The 25,836-nt window shown below is 41.9% G+C and overlaps 1 protein-coding gene across 1 annotated transcript; it reads right to left on the bottom strand.

Moving 5' to 3' along the window:
- Positions 1–2,779: 2,779 nt before the first annotated feature.
- Positions 2,780–5,388, bottom strand: LOC142937655 (E3 ubiquitin-protein ligase TRIM21-like). The gene is made up of 2 exons (XM_076080702.1): positions 5,257–5,388; positions 2,780–4,652 (listed from the first exon to the last, which is right to left on the bottom strand). Exon 2 carries the CDS (start codon positions 4,648–4,650, stop codon positions 3,010–3,012), a length of 1,641 nt encoding a protein of 546 aa, XP_075936817.1. The 5' UTR covers positions 4,651–4,652; positions 5,257–5,388; the 3' UTR covers positions 2,780–3,009.
- Positions 5,389–25,836: the final 20,448 nt, after the last annotated feature.

Genomic DNA, 25,836 nt, shown 5'->3' with positions numbered 1-25,836 from the left:
TTCTGTCGCGTCTCTGCTAATGCACACTGCAGGAAAAAGGCTTTCACCGCTGTCACACTGGAACCGCACATAGCTTACTCCTAGTTTTACTATCAGTACATTGTCACTTAGTTTAAAAAGTGATGTTTTGGTGCTACTGTATGAGGTCACATCCATTTAACCTACTGTTTCCCTTAAGTGTGGCTGTTTGTTCAAGCTTTATTTTCATTTCTTTAAGCATACATATCCTTTTTAACATGCTTTTCTGATCTAAGAGTGCCACTCTTCATTGGTAGATGAGTAGTGAGTCCAAAATGGAAGAAACTGTTGTAGTTTTAGCTGTTACCATCCACTTTTTATTTCAATTGCTCTGTCTTAGTAGATAAACTGCTTCTCAATAAAGGAATAGTTTGAGACATTAGCCAATGGTACAATACTAATACATCTTTTGAATTCACTGTGTCAACATTTGGTCCTATTAGCGCTTTGACAGTTAGCAAGCTCGCTAGCTCAAGAAGCACCCTTTCACTTTAATGAAAGCCTCAGTTTGTCTCACACAGATAAGACTTAAGTATTCAGGTCACATTGTTGAAATGTTGCAGTGTTGGGGGGAAGAAAACACAGTAGGTTATGACAGCAGACTGTGTTTGGTATCAATGGGTTACAATAGTGTGTTGTGTAATTAGACAATGTGTGATAATCTGTCATATGTATTAATTTATTTCATAAGTGTGTGAGGTGAATATCTGCCAGTAGGGCTCTCAGATCTCGTGATGATTAAAGCGCATTGGAATAAAAGTCACAAAACGCAAACAATACCTTCATATCTGCTCGTGAGTGCAAGATTTGCTCTGCAGGGGGAACCTGCTGTGGTGCAAAGTGTGACATGTCCTTCATGTGTTTTTGACTTATTCACAAGAAGGTGTCAAGACAAAGAAACAGAGATGCTGTCATGGTGACTCGATGCCGCGGCAGAGGCACCGCTGATGTCTTTGTGCGCTTGCACTTTAACGAAATACTGACACCAGCTGAGCTGTCAGGCCTCCTCCTTCTCTGCTTCATCAGTAACTTTGCCAGCTGGCAGACGGAAGAAAAGAGAGGAAAAAACAGAGACAAATGAGATTCTTACAGGCCCACGACACAGATCATTACAGTAATGGCTTTGTGAAGTCACTCTTCAGTCAGTTATTGTGCCATATGGTAACTGTTTTACTGGCAAGAGTGGACTGGAAAACACTGCAAGGTTCAACACATCTCTCAACAGTACAGAACTTTTCCATATTTGCATATTTCTAAACTCAATATCCTGCAGCAGCATGTACTGAACAAGGATCAGTCCATCAGGGAAGAAATGTTTATCATATGTTAAACAAATATCATATACAAACTTTCACCTTATTCATAAAGACTAAAATCACATGCATCTTCTAGTGGGGCAGCTAAATTCATTCCTCGATGTAGCTAGCAAGCTAACGACTACACATGCTCACAACACGTCTTTGAGCTTCGTTCTACTTTCAATAGTTTGCCGTTAATTCCCACAGGCATTTTGTTTTCAGGATTTAAGATTATTTCATTCGATAAAGATTTCTTAAAGCAGTGTTGTGTCACACACTCCCTGTTTCTGTAAATAAATATGTATGACCTCAAAAAGAAACGTACACAATATTTATGCAGATTTTGCAAAGGGAATTGGATTAGCTCTCGGTGAAATCTATGCATGTGTGCGTACATGCTCGGTAGCACATATTCTACTCCCACATATAATCACACAATGACACCAACAACAGGCAGCTGATGAAAATCTTAACACGGATGTATTCATCTCACATCCCTCTATAATTGCCACACATTCAAACACAAACATAATTCAAAGTGGTTTTATTTAAACCATTTTTTATTATTTTTTTTACTGTTGGTTGAATATTATTATTCTGTGCAACTGTTCTAACATTAGAAAGCTTTACTGTAAATGTTCCGCCATTAAAGGTTTTGTGTAAAACCGTAAGCGTGAGCTGAGAGGCTGCAATGGGAAATCTTTAGCACCTCTTCCAACTGAATTAGAAATCATTTTATCTCCTTGTCTGAGGCTTTTATTCATTTTCCTCTCTCAAGTCAATCAATACGCAGTATTTCAGAGCTTTCATCCCCGTCTTGATTTAATCTTAAATTGCAGAGCGCCACATCGTCTCTGTGAGTAGAATCAATTCTGGGAATTTCTAACAAATGTTGGATGGCAGATGACTTTAAATGATCAAGAATTGATCTGACCCTTTTTTTTACTGTCTGCACGTTAAAGGAATTTGAAGAGGTGTTGTTTGAAAGGTAAAATCTTTTTAATATCTAACGCACCTAACATACATTCTAGGTTCAAGTTTTTACCAAAAGCAAACCAAGATTTAAAGGTGAACCCTGATGATTGTCTGTGTTACAACACGGGGCAAAAGTGTATATGAAATAAGGAGGTTCTATCAAATAACCACCATCCAGTTGCATCATGGGAAGTGTAGTCATATCTGTCTCTCAAAAATCTGCAAACTTTATGAACACTATCACTCAAACACTCATTCATTTACGCCAGGTTTTTAGTTGGTGTCGCCCTCCGGATTCATCCCACCTCAAGTGTAAAACACTGCTAACAATATTTCAACAATCTGCCGTCACAATTACCCAGAAACCCAAAGTGACACTTTCACAATGTTTGCTTTGTTCCCCCAGCAGTCCAAACCTTAACATTATTAATAATACGTTAACATTAACATTATTATTGATTTATGAAAAAAACATATTTTGTAAACTCTTGTATGTTTGTAAAAATCTTTTATTGTGAAAGATTCAGAGGAAACTATTTATTTGTCATGAAATACAACTTATGTGTAAACCAGGCTTTCCTGTTCAGTGTTCGATGCTCAAGTCAGCTCATTGCTCAGGCCTTGTGTTCAACAACTAAAACTAACATTGAAAGTTAGACTACATACAAAATATGTATTCACTTCAATGAATAAAATCATTACATGAAAAAGAGAGTGATTAGTTTACTCTGACAGGAGAGATGATCAGAGGTGCTGCGTTTTTGACACCATATTTATGACTAGGACTGAAGTATGGGAAGAGTTTGTCTTTGAAGGAGCAGCCAGTGAAGGAGTAGATAAGAGCTGTAGCATCAACGTCATAGAAGGAGACCAGACCCTCCTCATAATCCACAAACACCCCCACCTTCTGAAGGTGAGACTTCAGAGAGAGACGGACTGACGGTGCATCAAGAGCTCTGTACTCATTTCCATTTGTCAACCATACAGTCCAGTAACCATTCTGAGGGTTCAGTGCGATGACTTCCTTTCTGTTGATCGACTCTCTGACCACTCCTAAATCCCACTCAGTCTTTCCTTTAACTTGAACCTCAAAGTAAAATCTGCCAGAAGACAAACTCTGCTTTCCTAAAACACAGGGTTCGAGAGAAAATCTCTCTGGATTGTTTGAGAGATTCTTCTTCACATCACCACGTTTGACTTGTTTTCCATCAGCAGACAGGATGAGTTCAGGATGAGCTGTATCAGGATCAAGAGTCACATCCACTGCAAACTTCTGGACCTTCTTCAGCTCAGCTTTAACCAGCTTCTTTATCTTTTTACTGAGCGTCTCCTCCAGCTGAGACACAGCTCTCACCACAGTCCCCTCATATGATGCCGGAGTGATGCTGACCTTTGTCCAGTCCTTGGTGGGTGGCGGATAGTGGATGTTTGAGGACTGAACACTCTGATGAAGATGGAGGTGGTCTTCAGAGAGTGAGAGCTGAACCACCTCAGTGCTTCTCTTCCTCAGCTCAGCGATTTCCTGTTCCAGCTCTTTGATGGAGTCTTCAGCCTGTTTTTCTGTTGTTCTCTGCTTCTCTTCAATTGTTTTGATGAGCTCATTCAGTCTTCTCTCAACAGACTTCTTCAGATCAGTGAAGACCTGAACACCTTCTGCTATCTCTCTGTCTGCATCCTCCTCACTGAGATCGACTGAGTGTTTGATCTCCTGAATCTTCAGTCGTCTCTTCTGGATCATCTGCTGAATTTCAGCCTCTATCTTCTCCAGCTCGAACTTCTTTCCTTTATATTCTTCTTTCAGAGGAACAAACTCGTGCATCTTATGATCTAAAATGGGACAAAGCCTGCAGATACATGTCTGGTCGGTCTTACAGAACAGCTCCAGAGGTTTATCGTGCTTCGTACACATCCTGTCTTCCAGGTTCTCCACAGGGTTGATCAGCTGATGTCTTTTCAGGCCTGGCATTGTCAGATGAGGCTCCAGGTGAGTCCCACAGTAGGAGGCCAGACACACCAGGCAGGACTTCAGGGCCTTCAAGTTGGTTCCAGTGCAGAAGTCACAGGGAACTTCTCCTGGTTTGGACTCTTGTTGCTCTGAGCTGCTGGTTTTCTGTTGAGCCGACTGTCTGAACTGAGCAACCATCTCAGAGAGTAAAGTGTTGACGTGCAGTTCAGGTCTTGAGATAAAAACCTTTGTACACAATGGACACATGTGCTGGCCACTAGTATTCCAGTGTTCATTAATGCAGTTTTTACAGAAGTTGTGTCCACATGATGTGGTGACTGGATCAGTGAAAACATCCAGACAGATGGAGCACAGAAACTGATCTTCAGATAACAGATAGTTTGCAGCAGCCATATCTACACATAGAGTGGAAGAAAAGAAAAACATTTAGTTTTAAATATTCGTTTGAACAGAAACCAGTGTGATTACCATTCTTATAAGTATAACACAAGATATTAGAAATGTTGTAATGTTATAAAATGTGTTTGGACCGAGCCGTGAGAAACGAGATCATTCAAATCGTGTTTATAAGATCGCTACTCTCGCAAAACAGTTAAATTATAGCACTGCTATTAAAAGCTCAGCTTACCTGATGACAAACGCATCACATTTCAAAGCTGCTTCACATTAAAAGCCTCCCACTGGTTCTCTGGTGGAAGGCTTTTAATGTGAAAGAGCTAGAGGAAAGACATGAAGCAGAATGTAGGAAGTGATCAGTGAACAGGAAAGTAGCAATGAGACTAAAGTTAAAACCACAGAGATTCAGCTACAAGTTCCTAAAGTCCTGAGACTGTTAAAGTGAGTTACTGTATAGTGGGACTGTGGACACACAGACAGAGTTATATTGTGAACAATTGATCAAGTATGACGTGAAAAGAGTGGAACTTCCTGCCTGAGTAAAGTTAAGGTTTTGTGTTAATCCTGGTTGTTGAAAGTGTAAATATGATCAGCTGTACTCACCAGTGTTTGGAAGAGACTCTGCTGTGTTGTTGAGAAAGACCTGATGAAGTCACTTTGACTTTTCTTTGAGAGAAACACAGAGACTTGTCTTTACTGCAGTGTGTCTGCCACTCTGACAAACTTAACTTTCATTTCTGGAGTGTGACGTTGAAGCTCTTTTCTTCACAGTGTAGCTCCGCCTCTTAACTGGTGAGGTTTTGTTTCCTCCCTCTGGTTTACATGGAGTAGTCTGGCTTTTTGGGGTTTCTCCTCATTTGCAGTCCTGTTGTGTTAACAGGTATTAGATTCATGATAGAAAAACACAGACGCGATTGTGTCTGCACTTTCGCTGCATGAGAACAATTTTACACATTGATCTTTTCTGATGAGGACAAAAGCAGCAGGATTTGTTGCTTGTGTCTAAGATACGATCTATATTCATGCAGAACTTCTATCTGGTTTGACGTGAAGATATCCCAAGATGGGTTTTTGACTGAGCATCTTTATTGTGGTTTGTGCGAAAGTGTCCCAAGATAACTCCAGATGAATGTAATCTGCAACATGACTGGTTGGCGACAGTTTAACCAAAAGCTCCCACAATTCTTGTTTGCGTTTGTCTTTTTCTTTTATTACCGACCTGTTGTTTTTAGCCATGCTGTAGGGGCGTCGCTTAAGGGATGTCAATGTTACGCTGTTGGTCGTAAATGCCTCAACTGTTGAACAGATTGCCATCACATTTGGTTCAGATGTTCAAGTTCCCCGACAGGCGAAGCCTATTGACTTTGGCGATCCTCTGACTTTTCCTCGAGCGCCACCAGCAGGGCAAACTTTCCACGTATCTTATGACTCAACTTTGTGCAGAAACACATGGTCCTTGACGATGTGTCCTAATGACGTTTGTGATCCTCACTGAGCCACTAGCCTGGACTCTGAATTTGATAGAACCCTTTTAGTTTCTTGTCCATGTGTTGGACTTCCTTTGTGCATGCTGGGAAACCAGGTATATGCAGTGAAGGCACAAGTGAAAGTGAATTATTAAGAACACACAACTCTCACTTTTGAAGACTATACTGTAGAGTAGAACTTAACAGGTGTCTCCACAAAAAAAAGTCTAAATTGAAATTCTGCCCTTGAACTCCATCATCATTTATTGGACTCTTAAATCGCTAATGGGACGTCAGTGAATCAGCTGCACGCGCAACGACAAACAACCATCATAATGTCAAGTAATAACCTGTAAATCATTAGCAGTTTGGCTGCGAGCCAAATGTTCCCTCATTGGAAAACAGCAATCAAATAGCTTTTCCACCTGAGAGAATGAGGTCGTCTCCTCTTCCATGCTGGGGCCGAGATCAAAATAAGATTAAACGGCTCATTTCCATATGTTATGGTAGAGGGGCTTTGGGCTTCAAATCACTGCCTTTTTCACAAACACGTTTATGACAATTTGATACTTCCACAGTTTACACTTCCTACGATTATGGAAATATATCCAGCAAAGACGCAGGATTTCTTGGTCAGACCATTATTGTCTTCTTGAGGAGTCGTCCATTATACAAATCATGCTTTGCAGTGACATATTTCACAGACTTGATGAGATTGAACTTAAACAGCAAGCAACTATTAACATTTTAATTAGTGCTGTTCTTGTTTACAAGATGTATGCATATCGATTACACGCTGTAGGTGTTCTGGACTGCTCATAACACTGCATGCCGTTGTTATTTTGTGACACACATAAACAACCTAACAATGCCATTTGGTCTGATACCACAACGCAGAAGTTTTGTTGTACTCACAGGAGGGAACTCAATGACTGTATTCCTGAAACTTTATTTGTCCCGGAGGTTCCAGGTAATGAATTTACGAGAATCTAGTCATTATGATAAACAAGTCAGTGCTTTCATTTCCTCGCTTATTTGTTGCCTAAATTGCTAAAAGGATCCAGTCTGTGAACTCTCTCAACCACAGAAATCCTACATTATTACGGATCTGCTGTCATTATTTATTTGAAAACATGATTGAACTAAATTATGTGTTTTTTTTTTTGCTAAGGACAAACTATTCCGCTCAGTGATTCAGATTTGACCGCTTTAACACACGCCAACAGAAAGCAAAGCAAACGTTATTGCAGACAAACACATGTATGAAATGTGCTGCCCGCGGACTGATTCAGGATCAGTTGGCATCCAAAGTGTTGCTGAGGAGCCAGAGGTGTGTTAGCAGGCAGGACGGCAGACAGCAGATGTGGACTGGGATTCACCCAGCAGCTGCTCTAATCCCTAAATCTACGGGACGACCTTTTCCTCGTCTGCACTCATTTCAAAGTCAAAATCAGAGACTCAAAACACAACTGCTTCTACTGAACTGCTGCCGTCTTTAAGCCTTGATATTATTTTTCCCTCACATATCTACCTTTAATCTCCAACACAGGTAATTCAGGATCACTCTTGCATTGTGTCCAACAACAATATGTTTTTACTGTGCATTAAATGATTCTGATTATTGCTTGTGATTATTATTATTGCTAATCTGATTATTAGTGTTGTGCATAACATTCAGAGAATCACCTCATTGTTGAGTGTAAACTGAAACAAACAACCGTGCGGGGAACCTTTGAGTGTATTTGTTATTTGCTACATGGATGAAATTACACACTAACGTGACATGGGTTGATCTCCATTTTGCTATATAAAAGTAATTTTACATTATAAAGGTAGCAAGCTTCAACACAACAGCCACTGAATAGTAAATGTTAGTTTAAACATTATTTTACACCATATAAACACTTCAGCAGTGAGACTTTATAGCTTCAAAGCTGCAGGTAGCTTTGAAGTAATACATATTGGAAAAAGCATTTGGTGACCCAAGTCAACCACAATAGAATGCCCAAATCTCATAAACCGGTCGCCCTGTTAACTCTGCGTTTCATATATCAAAGTGGTGGAATCTATTCAAACAATGCGACTTTGCTGCAAAGGCTGTTGATCTCACGTGCGTCTTCTTTACATTGGCTTCCCATCGGGATTCATTTTGAGCTTCTTGTTTTCGCATATAGAGCCCTGCGTGGTACATTCCTGACCTGCTCCATTCTCATCTAGGTCACTTGGGTCTTTACTGGTTGTCTCTCGAGTTCTACTGGAAACAAAAGGTTACTGTGCCCTTGAAGTGGGGTCTGCGGCAATGTGGAACCCTTTCCCTTTGGACATTTGATCTGTGGCCTCTGTTTAGGCCTTTAAAAAGTAGCAGAAGACTCAATTATTTAAACTGGACTCGGTGTCACTTCACGCTGTCCAGTGCTTTTGTTTTATTCTATGTTTCTTTTACTGTTTTCTTATTTCTTATTTCTTATTACTTTTCTTTTTGTGAAACACTTTGTGATCTTGTTCTATAAAAGGTATGAAGGGATTACCTACCTATACGTACCATCTGCTCTGCTCACACTCGCACGACTCACCGCAAAGAACACAGACGGCTGTTTTGGGAAATGTCGATGCACATAACTTAGTCAAAGACTTCAAATTGGGCCAACTGGGCTGTTTAGAATTTCTAAGTCACTGTCTTGGTTAGGTTCAGATTTAACACATTGTGAAACAAACACATTGCTATTTTAGATGTATTTAATTATTTCCTGTGCTTTTATGTGTTTTTGTGTGTGTGTGTGTGTGTGTGTGTAAATGCACCCAATAGAGTTCCCACTACATCTGTGTAGTCATTCTGCCATCTCTTCTGGCTGAAAAAAAGTGAAGACTTAATTATCTTTTTTTCACCTTTTTAGAATCACTATTTTTGTGCAACCTGAGAATATTAGAATCATGATATTAGATAATAACTTCAGGGGGCAAATACTGCCTAGTGCGTGTATTAAACCCTTAAATCATTTGCTAAAAACCTGCCCCACATTATCTGAAAGCATCAGTATTATGGTTTTAAAATGCTGGCCCATCGCATCTAAACCAACTCAGCTCAAACGTATTTGATGTTCCTCTCTGAAGCATCTGCAAAGTTTGGAGAACTGGAAAAAACTGTATTTAACAATTAGGATGCTATCGGGGGGGGGGGGGGGGGAAGCAGCGTCCAAAATGAGATTATCCCCACCGAACATTATCATGCATAAGTCTATTACCCGGTTACAGCTCGGCAGAAAGCAGCCCCCCCCCCCCCACATTAACATTCACAAAATAAAGCAGGAGTGTGGAGCGCTGACATAAATATCTGAGGACTTGCATACCAAAAGGTTATCAAATGGAGATAATCTCCACCATGTTGATGAGAGGCATTTGGAGAAAGAGGATTCCCGTATGAAAGCCAACCACCCATTTTATTAAAGCCACGCACTGAGCTTTACCTCTTGGCATTTCAAACTTTTCTGAAAGTTGATATTTACTGCTCAAGAGCTTTTTCAGAGTTACTCGAGAATACATCTGGGTGATGCAGATTCGCCTTAAACTAAAGCTACAGATCTCAGATGTGAAATGTGTTGTTTACTCCTAAAGACAGGCTTGTTTTCCCTCGTTGACTCAGACTCAACCAAAGTGTTGGACAAAACTACAGCTGCCTCTCCGGTGGGTAAAGCAAGTTTGGTGTCATTTTCTCAGCCTTAAGATACTGCAGTGAACTCTGACGTGTGAGTAATAAATCTACAGATGATGACAGGAAGTTGAATGGAAAGCCACATTGCTCATGGAAAAACAGTGAAGGTAAATTTAGACTAAAGTGATACGTTCTGCCATTTTGATTTCTCCCACTTTGAACCCTGTAGTGTCTTTGGAGTCTCTCTTCATTTGCTTTAACAGCCAATGTGCCAACCGCATTGATATTGGTCCTAGCAAGCTTAAAGCTGGGGTCTGCAACATTGGAGAAACCAGCAAGAGTCGGCTATATTTATCCAACCAAAAACCCCAGCCTAGTGTTGAATCTCTCTTCCAATGAAGGTAGCTAGCAGTATCAACAGGATGAGTACAGCAATAAATATGCACACGTTTTCAGACAGACTTGTACAATTGTGATGCTATCTTTTCAAGGCCCTTCAGCAAAGACACATGCAGGCCTAAACATCTCTGAATCTTTGCAGTGAAAAGGGTCATATGCATAACAATGGGTTGCCGACATGCACGCCTGTCAGATTGACCGCAACACCTACAATGTACTCTCCCTCTCTCTGATACTTTCTTTTAGTTTCTCTGGTGACTGAACATTCATGAAGTACAGTCCTATAATTTTGCGACAATTGTAATTTTATCCCTCAATTTCAACATTTGCAACTCGCAAAAGCTGCCACCACCAGCGTCTTTCCATTGACTTTGGATGGCGCCGTTTGAAATTAATTTCAGGCCCAGTCCGAAAACACCTTAAAAGATTTACTTTTACATGAAACTTCCAACAATCTTCTTTGAATGCTGATTGCTACTTATTCCAATCTGACTTTTATACCCTGAAGAACTCCACAGGTCCAAACTGGTCATTAAAGCTGTTCCCTGGAGAAGTCATTAAACGTGTTCAGTCTGATTCTGGCACTGGTTCTGCTCCTAAGTGCCTGAAGATTACGGTTTGCAACCCCTTAATTCTGCAACAGCCCCAGAGTTTTCATAAGTGTGGCCATTTACCTTTTGATCACACCATTGTTCTTTTGACTTTCTACCTTTGCACCGTCAATCTACTCCAAGCTTTTTGAATTTAAAGTTTCTTTTAAAGCCTCTACGATAAGAATACACTCCGACACACGCAGGTTTCTGTGAAAAGATTGACCCCTAATGCAGTGCCGTCAAGGGGCACCCTGCTGATTTCACACTAAAATCTGCACACAGGAAAACATCATAAGCTACGCAATCAATACGACTGTGATGGAGGCCTTCGCTGTAATGAACAAGAAGCAGGCCAACTACTGTAGGTCAGCATTTGTGCCAAATGGAGCGTAAACACAACAAAAATGCAGATCCTCGATGTGGCGTTGAGTTGAGCTTCGACGTGATTCTTTTAATTCACAAATCATTTGGTAAAGGTTTTTGTTTGGTGTCTCTCTGCCTGAGTTTCTGTGGGAAAAGTTGGTGGTGAAAGAATTGATGTAAAGCCGAAGCCTCTCTCCGAGACGATCTATAGGTCAGAGTCAACCCTGGAAGTGACAGCGCGGCGCAAATGTAGAGGCAAACCTGAGTCTCGGATGTCCTTACCTTTCGCTGTGGATCAGCACTGTCCACATACTGACAACCGGACGCCCACACTGACTGATGGTTTGCTGATAGATTCTGTCAACAGGCTCATTTAAAGGGGAGAGTGATGTCCTGAAACCAAAAGACTAGAGGTCTTAGATCCCTGAAACAGTCATGGACTGTCTATCAGCAGCCAGGTGTCCTATTGATGTGTCCTTGAGCAACATGGTGAGAGCTAGTCGCTCATATCTACCAGCATTAAAAATACATCGAAGTGTCAGATGTGATATTGTACTCACTCAAATATCTTTGCATATAATAATAATGAAACAACATGGATGCATGAAAGCTGTGACATTTGTATTCCAAATGCCCTGATTGGTCTAATAAAATGTAATTTATCATTTCAAAGTTATTTAGCACAGTTTTCAAAGAGGGATTAGTAAAGTTTCATGCACAATGTAGTTTTTTTCATTACTTTTTAATGTATATTCAGGCCTAACCTCCCAGAATACTACCTGGCCCCAGGTTTTCTGTGGTAATTTGATGAATTACATTTTAATTTAGAGAAAAAGCACCATGTGGACACATTTGAAACTAGAAATAAAGGGTCCGGGCTTATTACAATGGACTACAGTAATATTCTATGGTTCAGGCACCTCAACCTACTTGGTAAAACTTATTGAAAAACATCCATCCATATACCACAACCTCTTCCCTGAGCCTGTTCCAAGCAGTCTCAAGCCATTGATTGATACTGCTAGTTTGAAGGATTGCCTACATGATTTATGTTTCCTTTATTCTGAGTAAAGAGGAATATATATCAGCATAAGTCTTTTTTATCATTTATGAATGTGTTGGACATATATAGTCTTGATATAATTGACAGATGGGTGATGAATGGAAGGGGAATTGATGCTTCCATACTGAGCATGAGGGTCCAGTGCATGCTTTGATGGATATGAAAATAATGTAAAACATTATGCTGTGGTCTTCACAGTTCAGTTACCCAACTGAACATCCATGGGAGACGTTGGTGAGACGCGCAGTGCTCTCCATCGCCATCATCAAGGCACCAAATGAGGGAACATTTCTTTTAGAAAATGGTGGAGAATCTCTGCCGAGGGGCAGTTCTGGAGGCTCCTGGCACTTTCTGTTAGTTTTTCCTTTAATTTGACACCCACCTGTGTACCGTGAATGCATTTCAATAAGCCAAGTAATCAGCAAACCTGTCTGAAAGTGAGTGACAGCAACTTTGTCACAGCTCAGCGCCACCCCAGTCCATCTAATTGTCACACTTCGGCGGAGGCTTGCCCTCCTAACATTCATTTATTATGCTATAATTGAAACGAAATAAATTCTCTTCCTCATGTTGAGATAATGATTGTAATTGTCACAAACAATTTGTCACTTGTAATTGTTGGTGTCAGTCATTTCATTTGAGTTTGATAGAGGTCACTCAGTGTTGGTATTATAGGCCACATTAAAAAGACAGAGGAATCAGCCTGCAATGGCGTTTTTGTTTGATCAGAAAGTGGGTAAATTGCAGAGTAGAGACGCATACACATACAGTATTGACTGTTGTTTTTATTAAACATATCTGTACAGTCCAGCATCATCTTTTCCTCGTGATTGTAGTGTAACTTGCTGTCCCTACTGCTGTTTTCTGCTCTGGAGTGGGCGAGCAGCGTTGACAGGCTTCCTCAGCCCCGTGGCTGTCGGATGCGATGCGCTTGCGCAATTGCTGCGGCGCACACACACAAGCACGAACACACACGAATCCGCCGGTGTGTGAGCAGGTTGGTTTTTCAAAAGACTGGAAGAGCGTAATGAGTTAATGTCCTGAAATACAGTAAATTGGGTTCACACCGTCAGATGAAACAGCTGATTTGGTGGAAAAGTTCTCGGATTTACGTTTGTCTTCGTGATTTATCGGCAGCAGCACTTTGCGTGAAACAACAAACAGGAGGTCTCGTTAAATTCTCTGGACTATCTGGGAGCATTAGACAGTTTAAAGTCTCTGGCGAGCAAACACGCTCTTTGCGCAACAGATAACGAGATTCGAGATCGGGGGCGATTCCAGCACACCAGGTAACCCCAGCACTCATCACATTCATGGGCTCGCCTTCTTGGATGTCAGTCAAACTTTGACACAAAAACCACTGCAAGACTTTATTTGCTTTTTTTTTTTTTTTTTTTTACGCAGAAGTTTCCGCCATGAACCAAACGGCTGGAGCCACGAATGCGTATCGCAGATGCTCCAAAGCTGGAAAGGTAAGGGCATAATTATTCAGAGAAGTTTGTGGAATTGGATTTACTGCTTTCGAGCTTTCATGCTGCAGCTCACGAGGAAGGATAGCAGTGATGCCGGCTGTTAGGACAAGCTTTGCTGGGAGCTGTTTTCAGCTTGTGGGGTTATTGCGCGTCTGTGCGCTTTGGAGACGCCAGATAATCTGTCCCGGGTACAATTTGTTGGCTGCAATTATCGACTGAAATATGTCAATGTGCAGGTAACAGGCACATTGGAAGCTTTTGAGCAAGAAGAGACAATTTGTGTTGTCCACACTGCAAAATATATGCACTATTTTTCTTCTTCTTCTCAAAGCAATGACAAATTATGCAGAAACAAGTGCACGTGCAGCTTTTCACACCTCGATGTAATTTCCTGCTCAAACCTCTTCATCTGTTGTACATTGAGATCCAAGGTGATAGCACCAAGCATGTGACCCACATTATAAGGCTCCTTTGAAAAAGGGGGGGGGGGGGGCAAGGTTGGGGAAGAGAAGCTGGAGTATGTGGGAGGAAAGACAGTGAGGATGCATGATGGAGTCGCTCCAGTGAAACCTTTGGAAGAGAAACAGGCTCCTGTGTGTGTGTGTGTGTGTGTGTGTGTGTGTATTCTGCTCTCATTCCCAACACATCTGGCTCTGTCAACATGCACCATCAGTGGAGATGATGAAGCATGAGAGCTTATTAATCACCAGCAGATTTCCCAGTGTTTACAAATATGGATTTCTTGGGCTACACATATTTGGATCTGAGGTGTATTGATTGGAGAAGGTGCTTTGCTCATCGAGGTGTTTGCACAATGATGTGCTAAATGAGTCCTGATGGCGTGGATGTGAACTTGCACGCTGTTGCATCGTGTTGGTTCGCACTCTCAGTTTAATTGACACTGACAGTTTGTTTTTCTCTGTTTGATGATGCAGGTCGTAATGGTTCACTCTGGGAATGCAGGGCTTCACAATAAAGGCAGGGAGTCTGCAGAGCACATGATGGTTTAATCATACAATGTTTTGCATGTTTTAGATCTTTTAGGAAGTCCATTTTTTAAATGCATGAAATGTACTCCAGCAGCTACGTGGAAAAATTGGAATTGCAGCTCAACTAATTAAAAACAAAAAAGTATAAATCATGATTTTATTAGAGACAACAAAAACTGTGATTACGTGTAGCAGTGTGAAAAAACTAGCTTGCAAGTGAGCATAGAAGTGTAACAGCGAGGTAAAAGTATACAGTTCAAATAGTTACCTAAAAGTATAAACGTATACGTAAAAGTAGGGATGAGCCGATACTGACTTAATTACCTGGATCGCATATTGTTGCTATGCATTTATTTGTAACATTAGGAAAGAAATGTCTCAGTCAAACCTGATGTTGCCTTTCACATAAATAATGACCACAGTCTCTCCACACAGTGAGGCATACAGCTTATTAATTAAACAATTGTATCAGATTGGTACTCTGTGTCGAACGATACCCAAAGCCCAGGTATCGCTATCGGCACCAGGACTGATAGAGTCGGAGCGGTGCATACCTCGCTAAAAGTAAAGAATTAACAGTTGAAATTGTTAGCTAAGAGTAACAGAAAACAGGGTGAATTAGATGAAAGTAACGGAAACATGGTTGGAACATCCAGCGTCTGCCACTCTAAATTGTAGTACCATGTATGCAAACTTGACCAAACAGAGAGATTCAAGATTCAAAAAACTTTATTGTCTATCACAAAATGAAAGAGTTTTTATAATTTTTAAGTTTGACGAGTTTGATTGTATGAAAAAAAACCAGTGATATTCACTTTTATATAATCAATAATGTTCGATAACTTCCTGTTTGAAATCAGTTCAAATGACCACATGATGAGTTTCTCTCACAGAGCTGTGGGCTTACATGAGCCTCCCTCCCCATCGGAGATCCATACTTCATATTCACTGCTGCCGGTAACTTACATCTTTACATGCTGTCCTTTGCCTCATATCTCTTTGTTTGTATGATCAGCAGGCTGATATCGGCGTCCATGCTTTAATATTTGCAAGTGCTTTCGCTCCCTGTTCTAATTCTGGGGTGTTTCATCTCCTCTTACACATCAACTTTGAGAGAGAAAATAGATTCCGACTAAACCCGTCTCCAAACACTTTTATCTCCAGATAGCAGAGTCCGTTTCATTAACCGTCCCGTGGCCGCTTTTAGCCCGCCAGCAGGATCGTCTGCAATTTCAAACTGCTTTGGTTTTGTTATTTGTGTCCGTTTAAACACCGGTGCTGCGGAGGCTTTCTCTTTGATGAGTCGCCTCTCACTCGCTCTCTGCGGAGTGTCTATTTCCAGTCATGTTGACAGTCGGCCACAGAGACGTTTCATTGTGGATTAATGACACTCTGATTAGGTCTGCATGTGTTCTGCAGGCCTCCCAACAGGATAAGCCTCACATGGTCATGGTCATCAGCTTGTGACAAGCTTTGACAGGTTTGTAAACACCTGAAATGAGAGGAGAGCAAGTGTGCTGTGTCTGGGGATTATTTGGGGATTCTTAAGAATTCCATGTAAAGCAATTTCTGCAGTTTGCACATCTTGTTTTGCATGACTGACCCTGAAACATTAAGAGTATTTCTTCAAGCTGTTGGCCATGTAACCAGCATTCATGCCCCCATGTTGTTGTTGTTGTTGTTATTTGGTATGTTTTTGTCATTCCCATAGCGAACAAGCTAAATGGAGAGCAGCTTTGAAGGTGTTTCAATGCAAAAAGATGATCTGCTTTTCTGCAACACTACCAGTGTGTTTTTTGTCCCTCTTATCACAGATCAGCAGCTTTTTTTTCAAGGCTCCGTGAGAATCAAAGAGACAGATTCTCCACTGACAGTAGCCTCTAAAGACCATCATGCAGTGCAGCAACATCTTGGAGCTTTGTGCCGTCAAGTCATTTCACCCGTCACACTGTTTCCTGTTTGGCCTGCTTTTCACATTATCGCTCCATCCACCTGCACAAACACAGCACAGAGAGGGAGTCTGGGAGTTGTCCAGAGGCCTTCTGGGAAATGTAGGAACTTGTACATCAGGTAGTTTAAAGGCAGTACACATAAAAATGACACTTTATCGCAGAATAACTAAACAAATTGATGCCATTTAGAAAGACAAAAAATGGATTATTTGACAAGTCAATAAACAGACGATTAATCAGCCACTGTTATTGGTTGATAACTGGTGATATCCAATCATCATCTTTAAACCAGACCTCCTAACAAGCCTCTGGTTACAGCTTCTTATGTGTGAATATCTTCTGTTTCTCTATTTTACATCATTATCTTTGGGGTTTGTGCATTTTAAGATGTCACCTTGGAAACGTGATGGACATTTCCAATGTTCTGACATTTTCTAGACCAAACGATTAAACAGCATTAATATTCAGTCCAAGACTGTCAGTGTAGAATGTTTCTTTAAGTCTCTGATTGATTCAAAACCGGTGTCTGGACACGAGGCAGCCACTAGAGGGCAGTGTGGTACTTCGGTACATGTCCCTGCAGGGAGTGTCGCTTTGTCTTAGAATGTATTCATGGCCCGCTGTCTTCATCCTTTGCTGTCTCTTCTTTGCTTGAGCAGCTATATATAAAAGTCTTTCCCTGATAATATGCACTGGTTGTTTGTTCCGTAAAGATCAAAGTTGTATTTGTGGCTACATTTAATACATCCAGGATTTCTGCGGCTTTTAAGAGTCCCTTTGCTCGGAGATCAAGCCGGAGCGTGACTCTCTTCTGACTCTGTAGTTCGTGCGGCTCCTTCTCTTTTGTCTTGTCCCGGTCACAGCCGGCTCGTCTGATCATCTTGGCCCCTGACAGCCCTGCAGTGCGGTGTGCACACACTAAATCCCAATTAGCTCCCCCGCAGTCTCAGAACCATTTGCAACTCTGCTAATCTCTGCATCTGCAAAGCCCAGAATATCCCACCAATTCTTCTGATTATAGTTTCATTATGAGAATACGAAAGTTTAATTTGGGTGATTTAGTCGAGACACAGAAGGAAAAACAAACAAACAACTAAATTGACGATCCCTTGCAATGAATATATATTTACTGCTGCTGCCCAAATATAAAGTGATCACAGACTAAATCTGTCAGTTGAAAGTATTGGACTTGTGTCCCTTCAAATAATTGGAACTCCCCCTGAGGTTCATTTGTCTATTTGTTTGTCTCATCACTGTGTGGATTCATTTGTGTTTTTAAACTTAAACTCATTTGTTTCTGCACTCATTAAGCTTCCATCAGAATACAAATGACCACGATGGCAGCCAGCTATTCAGAGAGCAACAGTGCTAAACGGGTATTTCAAGGAGCGCAGGAGCTTAGCTGAGAGGTATCTGGATTGAGGGTAGACTTCTTAATTACCGCGGTTTTGTTGGCCAACAGCAGGGCCAACAGCGGCGTGAAAGTATTGATCCCTGCTCTCATTACACTGCGGGGCCCATTGTAATTCACGGTTATCACTCCGACTCCTTCACACGAGTCTATGGAAATGATCATCGATTTTCCTCTCTTTTTTTTTTTTGTCCTGCACTCTTGTTGGCAGGAGCATGCCTATCTCAATCATCTCTGCTCTCTGAATGTGTGAACGCGAGGAGCCTCTCCCGCTCATTAGCACCAGTAATCTTTTCCTCGTCCATGTGACTCTTGGTGAAGAGGGCCCCGCCGTCGGTCAAACTGAACCCGCTCCTGCTGTACCCGCTCCTGCTGTACAGTGGAGCCCTTTGCTTTTGAAGACGCTCTTTCATGCTGGTTCTCCAACACATAAAAGCAGCTGTCTGGTTGCAACGTGATCAAGACCGTCTTGGCCCTGTGTCAGGGGGGGAAAAACAAACAAATACACCTCGATGTTCTCTCTGTATTTGTTTGCGAACTTGTTTAGAGTGTACACAATGAAATTACATTGGGAGCCACATCTGAGACCTCTACCCTTGTGAAATGAATTATGCAGCACACAGACTCACTCACTTTTAACACCAGTGGGTGAAGCGGTTTTTTTTCTTAAATGTGTTGCAGATTGCTAATTCTGCTGTAGTGGCATTTCTGTTTGTAATAACCCGTGGTGTGTGTGCACTTAATCATCAGGTGCTGCAGCCGCGGCCCCCTCTGCCTGAGCTCTACTACACCGAGGAAATCCTTGAGGAAACGGGAGCTGTATTACAGTATGTTAGCCTGGGAAAGGCGTGCAAGCACAACATGCTCGCACATTCCAAAGTCCAACGCCGTGTTGGGGTCACTCAGCTGCAGCAGCTCGGCCGCGGCTCTGCTTTTCTCTGGGGGTGATTGACACCGCGGGGAGTGTAATTGCATGAGTCACTGAGACCTCCCTGGCCCTTTGAGCGAGCGGTTGGCTTGGCAAAACGCTTGGGTCATGACAGCCCATCTGGTTGCGTATCGCAAGCAGTCAACAAGGCCCTGAGAGACAAAACGGCGACACAACAGTAAACCGCCGCCGCCGCCGCCGCTGGCTGGGAGATAGATACTTGAGCCCTATCTAAAATCACAAGCATAACCACCGTGTGCCCCCAGAGGCCTCATCAAACCAGACTGAACGTGCTGCATCCAGAGTATCCGATGCTGTCAGAGCCTGTCACAGTGGATTTTACCACTTCTTGTGCCCCTTTTATGGACATATGATGCAAAGGAGCCCATTGCATCTGCTCTGCTGAGAGCTCAGAGCTGGCAGCTGGCTAACTAAGACAACACCCTTCTGTCACTCAAAGCGACTACGCCCTAAGTTGTGCCTAATTTATTTGTAAAAGGCCGTAAACATGTATATTTCTGCTGTAAGTTTGGGCATTTTAACATGGGGGGTCTATGGGGATTAACTCGCCTTTGGAGCCAGCCAACTTCCTCGTTGGCTTCATCGCTCATCACGGGAGGTTGCCGCTTGGTGCTGTATAGAAAGAGCTAAAGTGCTGCAGATCACGTTTAAGTTTGGTCTCTGCTGGATAAAAGAGTTCATGATCTTCAGCGCAAGAGCGACGAGTCTCACAAAGTGAGTTGGTGCATAATGAGGCATCTGAACTGGTGAAACCATTAAAATGAATGGTTTCCTAACGGTGAGGCTAGAATGAAGTGGTTTGCATTATTAAGAGTTTAGTTCTACGGCTTTGGAAGGCTGTTTTTTAGAGAGATTGCGTGGACTGTTGCAGTAAAACATGATTAAACCTGTTTCTAGGCTGCCGTTTGCTTCATAAAGGGACATTCTAGCGTTACTCTAACGTGGGACTTTCTAACTCATCGTGTAAGAAACCTGCACCTCAGTTTCTCGAGATAAAACACTCCGTCCTCATTAGGGTTTGTGAGAAAAAGAACAAACTTGGGCTGGAAATCCAGATGAAAACAAAAAGGCCACTTTCTGCTTCTCCAGTCAACACTGTTTATCCTCATATATCCTAAACCCACGCAACAGCGCTCAGAGCAAACTTATGTGTCGAATGTCCTTGGTCAGCTATCCAGAGAGATGTATACAAATAGAAATACCTGTTCATGGGTATATTGTGCCCGTGTTCTCCGTGCTGCTGTTATTCTTCAACTGTATCGTCTTAGAAAAATGAAATATAAAGAGAACAACAATATCTATAGAGTCACAGATACGTGTAAACTCGCTTGTAAAAGTTGAACAGCGATGCCAAAACGATTGATCCTGATTTGTAATCTAACCGTCATTTAGTCTCAAACGCATTGTGTGAAAAAAAAAAGTGAAGAGAAAACATTTTCAAAATGTTTGAAATCGCCTCACAGCAGCGACTGGATATTTACATTTGCAGTGTATGAATACAAATAAGTCTTGAAGAATATGATACATAATGACTTGTCAGAATTGACAGCTGAGCAGAGTGGCAGACGTTTACTCAGTCTTCCAGAATGTGTCAACATGTCGCTCCGTATGCTCGGTGTGGAGGACGAGCACTGAATGAACCATTCCTGGATGCTGATCTGATTTCTCTCTGTGCATCGGAGGCAGTTAAACACAAATACGTCTTTAAAACTCCAGCGCTTTTCAGTTTCTTCCAAAAATATTTTAACCTGTTATTGTTTCTGTCCCGCTCGCCTTAGCCCCTTACATACTATTAGCTTCAAGGGGCAAGCGAGGTTTTTTTATCTGTCAAATCATACACATATTTCTACATTGTGCAATGAAATGCTTGTTTAACTCCTTCAGTACTGGGCTTGACATATAAATATGAAATTACAATATTAACAACAGCTATGTCTTCCTTGTTGCTAATCCTCCACAGTTCCTCATTCGTAGTTTTGATGGGCCGCCATAGCTTCAGGATGTAGGGTAAGGATTTGTTGATACACACTTTTGTCTTGCTTGTTTGAGGCCTGGTGGTGTTCCACGTCTCAGTGCCACAGAGCAGGACAGTCTTAATGTTTGTATTGAAGACTCCTAGCTTGGTGCAGCTGCAGTATCTTGAATGCCTGCTGTGCTTTACCAATGTGAGCTCCATATGTCCTTATCTGCTCCTTCACTCCTGCTGACGTTGCTCTCTAAGCAACAAGATGTTCAATGTCCTCGATGGCCTTCCCCCTGAAGTGTGATGCTATTGAGTTGTTTCGGGTTCATGCTCATGGTTTAAGTTTTTCCAGCATTGATTTTAAATCCAAGCTGTCCACTGCTATCATGTAGTCTATCTTCTGCTGCGGAGTGTCGTTTTCAGAGACTAGTGCTATGTCGTCTGCAAAATCCAAGTCAAGCTGGAAGATCAAGGTCCACTGGATGCTCCTCGTGATCCAGTCCATGGCGATCAGGAAAATCAAAGCAGAGAGTAAACAACCTTGCCTTAATCTGGTACATGTTCTTCATTAAAGGGATGACTTCAGAGGGTCGACCAAGGAGCTTCCAAAGCATTTCCAAGTCCAGGCCATCAAAGGCTTTGTCAAAGACAAAAACTCCAGAAGGATGGCTTGCTGTTCAATACACTGTTCCACCATGATTGTGATGAAATGTGAAGGGGCATAGCGTATTCACATTGAGGGACGTCAGTGTCCCGTATTTGCGTTCGTTCTGTTCTGTCTCACCCATTTATTCATAATGTTCCTGTATTATGACACCTGTCTGTATATTCTAGCAGCCTATTTGCCAGGAACAAATGTTGGCATTGTAGATTTCTACAAACCAGGGATACATTGAATGTAAAACCCCTCCTCCGGATAGCATCAGTAGCATGTGATGATTCCACCCTACGGGGTCAATCATCTGTCTTGTGGATATTAACGTGACTATCTAAAATAATTGGAACGGAACACTGTGAATTCTTTCATAATTGTGGGTGGATTTTCCCTTTAACCTTAAAGGTTTGGCAGTCAAATCACAGCTTTTCCACCATTCATCCCAGTGGGCCACAATGAGTGGAGTGAAATGTGTGGGCCGGCTTCATGTATGTCCGGTTTGTTGATCAGGGACCTTTTCTCTCAAATAAATCGTTTTTTGTTTTCAAGGCTGTTTTGAAAGGTTTATTTTTAAGGTAACATTATGCAGCCTGAAAAAAAAAAAATCCATACAGCCTTATCAGCCATGGCATTTCAAGATGAATCTGTGTCATTTGATATTGTTATTCGCCACTTTATTGTCATTGATTGGAGCAAATCTGTCCAGTAAATCATGTGTACGAGCTTTTACTTTTACTTGTCATATCTTATTTGAAGTAGAGGATTCATTTCCAGTGAAGTTATTTCTGCACTTTGATTTAAAGTTCCGTTTCCTGAGAAAACCCCGAGCGTCTCCTTTAAGAACCACAAAGGCTCTTTACAAAAGACCTTTCCACATCAGACCCGTTATGTGGAACCATTTTTGGTGATTCCATAATTCCTCCTCTTCTTCATTATAGTCCTAAATGTGTTCCAGGGAATATCTAGGTCTTTGAAATCCTTTTTATATCCCCTTCCTAAGCCGAGCCTTTCAGCCGTATAAGCCCTTGAAGACCTCATGTTAGCTCCCGGTTGCTCATGCGTGTCTCTGCACATACTCTGTGCAACAAAGAACCCTACGGGTCAAATCCTTTTAATTAGAATCGCGTCACTTGATTTCAGGTGAAAGCATATTAGCTTTGTACATGCTTTGAATGTGATCAGTTGAACTCCAGCACGCTGCCAACCCTCCAATTGTAAGGTGTGTTGCACAATTACGGAGTTATAGTTTCCTGGCGGAGCAGCCTTCTGTTTTTGTCGTGATTTTTAGCTGCTCTCTCTGCTTTACAATGAAACGGTCTCCTTATCTCAGTCCATGTGCTATCATTTTGAAATGAAAAACATTTGTAGGGGATGTGATGTATGTTTTTTAAGATAAACCATCTATGAGTATGGTATTAAAACAGGCTTTGTGTCATTATATGTGTTTAAATTGCCAATTTAATATGGCAGGGATCTTTATTACCACCTTTTAAAAGGGATTTAAACCCTTCTATATGTGCTGCACATAATCATTTGAACTAAGGCCGTCATTTGGCCTGATTGCTTGGCACTCTGCCGGCTTGGCCGTGACTTTTACATATTGTTTTGCGAGCTCTGTCCTTGTGTGACTGCACTTCCAATCTGCAGGCTTTATTGAAATGTATAGCATGGCCATGCCGCGGCCCATTTTCATATAACCGGTGGAGACGATTTTATTGACTTATTGCAAAAAAGCCGGTGTATAAAAGATCGCACAAGCTTCATCTGTCCCGGCGTCCCTGGCAGTTAAAAATAGATGATATGTCGTGGTTACATTGCCCAAAAACAAGACGCTGTTCCCCTTGACAATGAACACTTGCCACCTGAACATATAAACAACAATTTTATTGTGTTTCCAGTCTGGGAGCCTCCAAATCAATGCTTTGTAAATCATCCTCGGGAGGCGTGCAAACACAAATCCACTCCGCGAGGCCAAAACATGTGTGGACACACTGGCACATTAATACAAATGTATAAAGAGCACTGGTCCAATGCTGTGCACTGTCAGCCGATAATAATGAGAGGAATTTTGAGAGAAAGAAAGGGATCAGTAAAGCTATCCACCATCTTTTCAACTCCATTCAGAAGTTAAGCTGTCATTTAAGTTTAACAAAAGCATGATACTTTCTGAAATTTCACTACTGCTGAACCTCACCTTGCTGCCTGTTTGTATTAGTTTCACTTAATGGGTTTTGTGCCTCCAGAGACAGGCCAATCTAAAACGAGCAGCAAGCTGCAGACAACAGCGGAAAGTGGGACAGATATGCAGGTGCGATGTCGAAAAAACAGCCTACTCAGCCCTGTCCTTTAGGCTAACCTGGTTTAATGCATAGACCTGCAGTGCATACAAGTGTGCATTCTGTTGCATGGTTCCTCCGAAAAGCTGGCGCCTCAGGGATTTTTCTTGTAGCATCATTAGCTCATCTCTTAATGATACAGTTAATACATGTCTTAATGAGCGCACAGTGGCACCACAACTCTGGAGTTTAAAGTTATTGGCGACTCCTAAAGTTTTTCAATTATTATCTTTGATGCTTTGTAAGGTCGACATTCTACTCGGCATTAGTCATTTGCTGTATTTATGATCTGCCTCTTTATACAGTAGTTCTTACAGTTAGCAGCGGAGACTGTGAGGCAGGCACAACAGCTGGAGCATTTACAGCATTAGATGCCTTACGGGATTGACGACTGTCATGTTCAATCAAACGAATGCATTGAATGTTTGCTTCTCCAGTCATTGAGTGACTTTTCCTTCTGATTGGTAATCTGAGACTTGTATGATTAAAGGAATAGTTCAACATTACGCTCATTTGTATTCTTGCTGTGTGTTTTATGAGAAGATTGTTAATGTTTGTACAGTTAATGCAAAGCTTGTGACAGGATTTGATTGGCTTAGTTTAGCACAGTGTAACGGGGGGGACACTTCCTTGTAGTAGGACTACTTCTTGGCCAGGTGCAGTCATTTCCTGGAGTCTGTAGACGATGCATCTTGCGAGGTTGAAAGCTGAAAGGCCTTGAATGTTCCTGTCATCCATCACTCTGATATCGACACACAGGCATCTGCAGCTAAAATGTACTGCAACCTGCAAGTTAGTCAGGCCTTTTAGACCAAACTGTCACAAAGGGTGTCTCGCTTTAGCACGCTGTATGATGATCCAGTTTGATGTCATTTTCTCTGTGGAAAGCGCTCACATACCACATCATATCTCCTGCACATACAGCACACAGACACTTTTCTTTTACATTGTGTATTTTTACAGTGTTCACCAGACGTTTTCCAGTTTTTCTGGCGTGTACACACAGACAATGTGTGAAATTGTGTCACTAATTTGCATGCTGACAACGATTTCTAGCGATATTACACCCAGCTGATTGATGGCCACGCTGTTGCCCCAGAAACCACCTTGGGCGATGTAATATGACTCTCCCGTTATCAGACACCAAAGCATATTCCTGTAGTTAATCTTCCTAAATGGGCGTTCACTGGAGATATCCAGCATCCACGGGCCTTAACTGGTAATGAAAGGCAGCCTTTTTTTTTTTTTCAGTGGCACGTCTGAATGCAGCTCGTTTCAAAGCAGCAACAATTACAAAGAGGATGACAGGAAGGGAGCTTTGCTGGCATGTTTCATTATTCACTGATGTAGTGCAGAAACTTCCGCGTAAGACCTCAGTACTGTGCGGCTAAATGACATGGAAACTAGTGCCGTTTTGTTTTAGGTGAATTCATTCTATCGATAAATGATAATGTCAGGCGGTAATGCTGCAGATGTAGTCTGGTGCAACGCAAGGGAGGCATTGTGAAAGGACAGAACGTGTAATCGCTACAGGCAGACAGAGATGTCGTATGTCGATAACGCTGATTTCACTTCATAAGACGCCATCACGACCGTATATTGATGCATAAGAAAGGTTACACGACAGAAGAGTATATGACACACTCTGTTTTAACATGACAACGCCCCCATGCACAAAGCCAGGTCCATAAAGAAGAGAAGTACTGGTCTGCACGGCGCCCTGGAACACCGACTGCGAACCACTTGTACTCTCGTGGGAGCGAATCCCTCCACCCAGTTTTCAAAAAAACTTCCAAAAACTTCCATGGTTTTTGGAACGAGTTGTCCAACAAACACATATGAGGGGTAATGTTTTGGGGGTAATTTTGGCCATGTGGTGTCATTAAAAGATTAAAGACAAAGTCAGCCTCACCGTTACAGTTC

The sequence above is a fragment of the Anarhichas minor genome, unplaced genomic scaffold (genome assembly GCF_050575085.1).
Source record: "Anarhichas minor isolate MPS153535 unplaced genomic scaffold, ASM5057508v1 ptg000074l, whole genome shotgun sequence".
NCBI classification, from domain to species: domain Eukaryota; kingdom Metazoa; phylum Chordata; class Actinopteri; order Perciformes; family Anarhichadidae; genus Anarhichas; species Anarhichas minor.
The sequence above is the reverse complement of the archived record's forward strand: the minus strand, read 5'-3'. Positions and strand labels throughout refer to the sequence as shown.